Genomic DNA, 7,650 nt, shown 5'->3' on the forward strand with positions numbered 1-7,650 from the left:
TATCAAACGGGTACAATGGAACATGACTCTTATGAGGGCATGGAAGTGTTTTCCTGCTTGTTACGTTATCTGTGGATGAACCGCCTTCAGTGTGTTCGCTTTGCATCAAAGTCAGTCAGCGACAACCTCCATGGGATGTGCAGATGTTCCTGATCTCGTTTTGTGTTATGCGACAGAAGAGGAAAAAGTTCCTGCTGCTTTTTCTCCCATCCCCCCTCTCTCTCCTCCCTCTCCCTCTCTCTCCTCCCTCTCTCCCTCCCTCTCCCTCTCTCCCTCTTTCTCCTGTCTCCCTCTCCCTTTCTCCTCCCTCTCTCCTCTCTCTCTCTCTCTCTCTCTCCTCCCTCTCTCTCTCCCTTTCTCCTCCCTCTCTCTCTCTCTCCCTTTCTCCTCCCTCTCTCTCTCCCTCTTTCTCCTCCCTCCCTCTCTCTCTCTCCCTCTTTCTCCTCCCTCCCTCCCTCTCTCCCTCTCGTGCAGACCTTGCAGCAACAGGAGTGCAAGCTGCTCTACAGTCGTAAAGAAGGCCAGAGAGCAGAGAACAAAAACAAGAACAGATACAAGAACATTCTGCCTTGTCAGTGACTCGTCCTCTGTTCTTTGAAATCCTCCAGGCTGACGCGATCGCCGAGCTCTCTAACTCTTTGTGTTTGTGCCTCTGCAGTCGACCACACTCGTGTGGTTCTGAATGACAGGGACCCAAATGAGCCAGGCTCTGACTACATCAACGCCAATATCATCATGGTAGTATCTGCTGTCATGGTAAACTCACGTCATCCTCAGGGAAACACACACACACACACACACACACATTTATTCTGTATACTTTGACTCCACGTGTTGTGTTCGGCCGACCGTCATGTTCCTGTGTGTGTGTGTGTGTTTGTGTTTGTGTGTTACGGCGAGCAGCCGGAGCTGGACTCTAAGTGTAACAGCACCAAGGTGAAGAAGAGCTACATCGCCACTCAGGGCTGCCTGCAGAACACCATCAGTGACTTCTGGAGGATGGTGTTTCAGGAGAACTCTCGAGTCATCGTCATGACCACCAAAGAGGTGGAGAGAGGGAAGGTAAGCCGAGCGGGCGAGACGCTGAACTGTGACCCGGAACAGTTCCACCGGGCACGTTCTAGACGATGAAGACAGACACAGAGAATCCAGTCAGCGTTCGAGCCCGGCGGAGTCCAGGCTGACTTTGGTTGGTTTGGACTGAACGTTGTCGTGTCTCCACAGAGTAAGTGTGTGAAGTACTGGCCGGACATGTCGGCTCTGAAGGAATACGGAGCGATGCGCGTTCGTAACGTCAGAGAGACGGCCGCACACGACTACATCCTACGAGAACTCAAGCTGTCCAAAGTCGGGCAGGTAAGTCCAGATTTCTTCTGGACAAACCGAGCGTCGTTAAACCATCGAAGCTCTCGCCGTGTGATTTTAAAAACTTGTTGTTCGTCTCCAGGGTAACACAGAACGGACAGTTTGGCAGTACCACTTCAGGGCCTGGCCGGACCACGGAGTCCCCACCGACCCCGGCGGTGTACTCGACTTCTTAGAGGAGGTCAACCTGAAGCAGGAGAGCATTCTGGACGCTGGACCTATAGCGGTACACTGCAGGTACACACACACACACACACACACACACACACACACAGTGAAACCATAAAGCTCTGCAGACACTCAAAGACTTCCTGTTGTGTTCTTCAGTGCAGGGATCGGGCGGACAGGAACGTTTATAGTGATCGACATCCTGATCGACGTGATCAGAGAAAAAGGTGAAAAAGAAAAAGTGTCTGCTGTAATATCTCGAGTCCGTCCCGTCTAGTTCTCGGTCGTCAACATAAAGTTTTGCTTTCGCGCTGCAGGGGTGGACTGCGACATCGACGTGCCAAAGACCATCCAGATGGTTCGATCTCAGCGCTCTGGGATGGTGCAGACCGAGGCGCAGTACAGATTCATCTACATGGCTGTGCAGCACTACATCGAAACACTGCAGAGACGCATCGAGGAGGAACAGGTGTGCAGTCAGCTCCTCATACGACCTCCTGCCAGTATCTGCATCTGACCTCCGTCTGTCTTTCCTCTAAACCCTCGTCTGTTCTCTCCTCTCTGCAGAAAAGTAAGATTAAAGGGCGCGAGTACACCAACATTAAGTACTCTTTGTCCGACCTGACCGGAGGAGAGCAGAGCCCTTTGCCTCCTTGCACTCCTATTCCCACTCCCACCTGCACAGAGTAAGTGAAGCCGTCCAGGAGGCAGTTTGTCTTGTCGTCTTTGTTAAGGACGTTTCTCATCAAAGTGTGTGTGTGTGTGTGTGTCTGCAGGATGAGGGAGGACAGCTCCAGAGTGTATGAGAACGTGGGCCTGATGCCGCAGCAGAAGAGCTACAGATGAGATTCACCTTCGACCCCTGTGCTCGATCAGTTCCAGGTAAACTCAGCAACATGCCGATCTGTACGATGACGGTCACGAGGTCACAGAGCGGCTTTTTATTTTCACTTCTTTGCCTCGTTCCCACGCTCGCCTCACACCGATGGACAGATCCTGAGATGTCGAGGCGACAAAATGCAACCACAGTTTATCTTTATAGATTAAATTGATGCCGAATACGACTGCTGACGTATGACGTCCTTTATCTCGTGTTACGGACACGTAAGGAGTTATATGTATGTATCTAAATCTTGCTGAGTTGGGTCCTTGAATTTGAGGTAATTTGGGCCTGGAAAAGTCCTTGAATTTAAACCCTGGTTGTTGCATTGATGGAATAAATCAGTTCAGTTCAGTTCAGAGCTTTATTGTCCCTCCAGGGGAAATTTGATTTGCAGTGGCAATGCAACATACATAACAAGAAATAAATAGACAAACAGTGACATAAAACAATGAAGCAAAGTAAAGCAACCAAAAACTTGATTTAAACAATCCTAAATGAAGTTAGAATATGAGTAACAGAAGGCAAAAAGTCTATAAAAGATAAAAAAAAAATTTTTAAAAATGTTGTGAAAATGTTTTAAAGTTTATTAAAGACGAGTTTCTAACCACAGATATGATGAATGAGGATACATCTTGATAATTTACGGTAAAGCACGTTTATAAATCTGAGTAAATGAAAGATCACGGCTTGTTTTTAAGGTGAATCATTCGTATAATAAAGCTTTGTTCTTTCTGCAGGTGAGCTTTTAATATTTTGAAGTATTAATCGTGTATTCAGGTGTAAGTATTTCTCTTTCTGTCTCCTTCAGGATCTCGATACCTGACAGTTTTTTCGCCAGCCACACCTTGACGCCTGAGACTTGACCGTAATGACATGGAACAATGGAAATAAAACACACACACACACACACACACACACACACACACACACATAGACAGACACCGGGGTCCTCCCTGATCTCGCTCATCGTACATGAACATTTGCCCTCTAGTTGAATTCTTAAACCACTGTGATCATCAGAAGAGCCTTTGAGAAAGCCGAACACGACTTCAGCCACAGTTTGGGTTTTAGCCTTTGTGAGTCTCACCCCCACGACAAGGGCTGCAAACAGCGAGCGCTCCCTCCAGAGGAAAAAAGAAACTAGCTAACCTTTGCTCATCTCTTTTTGTTCCTATGTATTTTTTTTATTAACCAAAGGAAAGATCGTGTAGATTGTTTGTAGACGAGGAAGCGAGGCCTGTGCCAAAACCACGAATGAGTTTTTTATCCACATTTCTCAGCCAATTAAAAGTCTCTATCGGGGCAGCGGGAGACGAGACCTTATCTGTGGACGAAAAGTGGGGCAAATTTTTCCAGTGATCATTATTATTATTGTCTAGTTTTCACTGTGTTATATAGAGAGTAATGTTTCTGAATGAAGAACTATTGGCATTGTAGTGTAACACCATATTTACTGTCGATTTGTAATCCACTAAACATGAATTCCTTTTTTGTTTGCGCCAGAACTGCCTCGAAAACAAACTTAAATTCAGGCTTTTCGGAGTGTGAATTAACTTTTTGTTGGGTTTAAATGTTTTTTTGTGTTTTCGTCGGGATACACAGTGTCTGTCTGTTAGTTAACCATTCCTGAGCTCAAGCCGAATGCCCTTACTGCTGCACTTTTATTTAGCAGCGTTAACAGTTACAGTTTAAAAAGCCTTCAAGATTCACCTGGTGGATTTATAATAAAAAAAAATAATCTAATCTGGGGTTGGGGTGGGAGGGTTAGGGGTAAGTTTGTTTTCATGCCTGCACTTCTAATGTCAAAGTCGGTGTGACGACATATTTCAGATTTCAGGGGAGTCTGTTGTGTATCTCAGTCGCAGACACACGGCTGCCAAAAAAATAACTTGTTTTTTAAGTTTTGCATTTTTTTTTTTCATTGTTTGTTTGTTTTTTTTAAAAAGATAAATGCCTTTTCGTGTACCATTGCCTATTTTGAGCACCACATGTACTTAATTTTTTAAGAGTCACTGTTTTAAGAAGCAATCACACATTTCTCAGCTTTGGCACTATAGATAGTCATTGTTGTGGTTATAGATTGTTGGCCCTGTGATAGTCAGCTGGATTCAGTAGTTTATACACACTCACACACACACACACACATAAATATATATATAAATATATATACAGGTTTCTATAGGAGAATATTTTCTTGTCTTTCTGTTTTTCGTTAAACCGTTTAAAGGAATAGTTTGAGATTTTGCAGATTCACTTTTTTTTTTTTTTTTTTTGCAGAGAAGATCTGAAGGCTAAATATGACGCTACCGCCGGTAGCCGATTAGCTTAGCTTAGCATAAAGGCTTGGAAACAAAGACGTTAAGCCAGTTAGCCGCTGCTCCAGGTCCGAGAAATAGTTCCAGCGTGTAACTACCAGACATTTTTACATTGATCAGCTGCTGTAAAAAGAAATGAGAGGTTTTTATACCATTCACATGTTTGTATGCTAAATGTGACGCTAGTTCTGATTAGCCTAGCTTAGCATAAAAACTGGAAACTGGATAAAGAAGGTCAGTGCTCCAGGTCCAAGAAATAGTTCCAGCGTGTAACTTTTTTTACATCAGTGTGTTGAAGAAAAAGCTCGTCTGTATGCTAAATACGACGCCACAGCTTATTAGCTTAGCTTAGCTTAGCATAACGACTGGAAACAGGACGAAGCTAGTCACTGCTCCCGGACAGGAAATACTTCCAGGCTAGCCAGACATTTTTACATTGACCAGCTGCTGTAAAAAGAAATATCTGCCTTTTCAATGACACGTGTTTGTATGCTAAGACGCTACTTCTGATTAGCCTAGCTTAGCATCGTTAAGTCACTGCTCCCGGCCAAGAAATGGTTCTAGCATGTAGCTAACGAGATATTTCTACATCGATATGTTGTTGTAAAAAGAAACTTTTTCGATGAGACCACTCTTGTGTTTGTATGTTAAATATCACAGCACTGCTAATTAGCTTAGCTTAGCTTAGCTTAGCTTAGCTTAGCATAAAGACTAGAAACGGGTAGAAACAGTTAGCAACCAACCTACCAGCAAACCTAAAGCTAATGTGTAAAAGAAACAGAAAGATGTCGAGTCGTGGTCCAAAGGTTTTGTCACCTTCAGACAGAGCCAGGCTAGCAGTTTCCCTCCGCTTACAGTCTTTATGCTAAGCTAAGCTAATCTTTAGCATACAGCGACAAGAGTGGGAATCAAATGTCAAACTATTCCTTTAACTTCATCGTCACGATCAGCTGCAGTATTTAGGGAAGTCTGATGTTTTTGGATCCACAACACTCATTTCAAACGCGTGGCCTAAAGTATTTTTTCTTCAAGCCTTCTCGAGCTTCTGCACATTTGCTTACCGTCACTACGCCTTGAGAAACTGCAGCCTTCGCTTTGATTGAACTTTTACCTGTAACAGCGCTGACTCAGAATCTCTGTGGGGAATTTAAAAAAACAGAAAAAGGAAGAAGCGGCTCTCCTCGTTTTGCCTTTTTTTTTTTTTTTTGAGGGACAGTTCTCAACAACAACCACTGATCCAGGATTTGAACAGCTTCTTTTTGTGTAACGATTTAAAAAAAATCATGAAATCAGTGTTTTTGTTTTGTGTTTTTTCGGAGGCTGCTTCCTCCCTCAAACCGGTGGACTCCTTTTGCTGCTTTCACAGCAAGTGTTCTTTGAAAATTCTCCTCCTCCTCTCCGGGTGAACGCCATCCACCGGCTGAGCTCTGAGATCTTCTGTAGCGTGGTGTACTGTATGCGGTTTTATCTTCACACGGATGAGTTTGTCTTAATGTTTCGTGGAGTGCTTGCTTGTGGCGTTTTCTTCGTGTCCTGTGTGTCTGGGTGTGTGTGTTGTGAGAATGTTCTTTAAAAACTTTTGTTGTTTTTTTTCTTCCCAGATGGTAAAACTGCTTTCCATTTATCATGTAAGCAATCTAGATGCATAGACGTGCCTTCTATGCATATGCCTATGTGTATGTGATAGCTATTAAAAAAAACAAAAACAAAACAGTGCTCTTTAGTTCCACCGCCATTCAAGAACCTGTAACACTTAAATGTGAATTATTTCATCCTGAACAAACGAAAAAAGGAAAAAAAAGAAAAGAACGGTGACCGCAATGCAAACAAACTATATTTTTTAACATGTATATTGTACATGAGTACCTGGTAGAGGAGAATGTACTTACTAAAAACATATCTACTTGCCAATAAGATATACTGTATGTATATTCCTACAGCTTTCTCTCTGTGACACAGGGAGGGACCTCTCACAAAGCTTAAGAGGTTTATTGTATGACTTTCAATGCAGTTAACCATGTTAACTTCCTCAATAACAATAAATGGCAGGCTCATGCCACATTAACATTTTGTCTTTTTCCTTCTTTGCAAAGAAGTCAGGTCATGAAAGCACCGACCGACCGACTGAAAACACTGGGGAACAATTTGAAAATTTATGCTGATTAAAACTAAAATTGGCAACTTGTCAGTGCGGTGAGAGGTGTGTGCAGCTCCCAATAGATCAGTACTGTCAATATCTGCAAACAGAAAGCTGGCATAGTAGAATGAAGAGGATTTGTGAGGGTTTGATCTTGTTTTTGTAGTTTTCAAAGCTTGTAACTATTCCATCTTAGTGTTTTATATTTCCTTTGTTCCAGATCAGGTCTGCTCCTGCTACTTCTCGTCGTAAACGCCTAAACAACCCTGACTCCTTTTGCTGTATTTGTGCTAGTTTCACCATTCCAAGTCAGAGGAAAGCAAACTTCAGTGCATCTGTCAAACAAGCATATTTTGCATATTTTAAAGTAAAACTCTGTGATCAAGACAACAAGCCATGGGCCCCTCACAAAGTTTGCAAGCAGTGTGTGGAGAGTTTACGGATGTGGACCAAAGGAACACGTGAAAAGTTGCATTTGGTGTCCCCCATTAAGATGATTGGACTGTTACTTTTGTTTAGTGAAAACATCAGGATTTAACAAGAAAAATAAAAGTCAAACAGAACATCCTAATCTACCGTCAGCTATAAGACCAATGCTTCATTCAGCTGAAATTTCAGTTCCAGTTTTCGAACAACTACCTCCTCTAGAAGATCTGAGTGATGCTGAAGAACGCAGTGACAGCAATGATGCAGATTTTGGAATTCACGAGGATTCAACAAACATATTTTTTAATAAAACCGGGATCCTATAGTTTAAAAACTTGACGTGATAAAGAAAAACT

General features: G+C 43.1%; 1 protein-coding gene across 2 annotated transcripts in view; it reads left to right on the plus strand.

The window, feature by feature from the left end:
• The window catches only part of ptpn11a (protein tyrosine phosphatase non-receptor type 11a), a 14,631-nt gene extending 7,833 nt beyond the window's left edge, over positions 1–6,798 (plus strand). Inside the window, exons 7-16 of one of the 2 annotated variants that reach the window (XM_019278664.2) lie at positions 475–571; positions 659–738; positions 904–1,062; positions 1,225–1,356; positions 1,448–1,602; positions 1,693–1,760; positions 1,851–2,002; positions 2,101–2,219; positions 2,310–2,415; positions 3,225–6,798. In XM_019278664.2, the coding sequence (XP_019134209.1) occupies positions 475–571; positions 659–738; positions 904–1,062; positions 1,225–1,356; positions 1,448–1,602; positions 1,693–1,760; positions 1,851–2,002; positions 2,101–2,219; positions 2,310–2,379 (1,032 nt within the window). In that variant the 3' untranslated portion in view covers positions 2,380–2,415; positions 3,225–6,798. Of the gene's footprint in view, positions 1–474; positions 572–658; positions 757–903; positions 1,063–1,224; positions 1,357–1,447; positions 1,603–1,692; positions 1,761–1,850; positions 2,003–2,100; positions 2,220–2,309; positions 2,416–3,224 lie in introns of both variants that reach the window. The other variant, XM_010750694.3, reaches the window with a different exon arrangement.
• Positions 6,799–7,650: the final 852 nt, after the last annotated feature.

The sequence above is a fragment of the Larimichthys crocea genome, chromosome IX, assembly GCF_000972845.2.
Source record: "Larimichthys crocea isolate SSNF chromosome IX, L_crocea_2.0, whole genome shotgun sequence".
Lineage (NCBI taxonomy): Eukaryota > Metazoa > Chordata > Actinopteri > Sciaenidae > Larimichthys > Larimichthys crocea.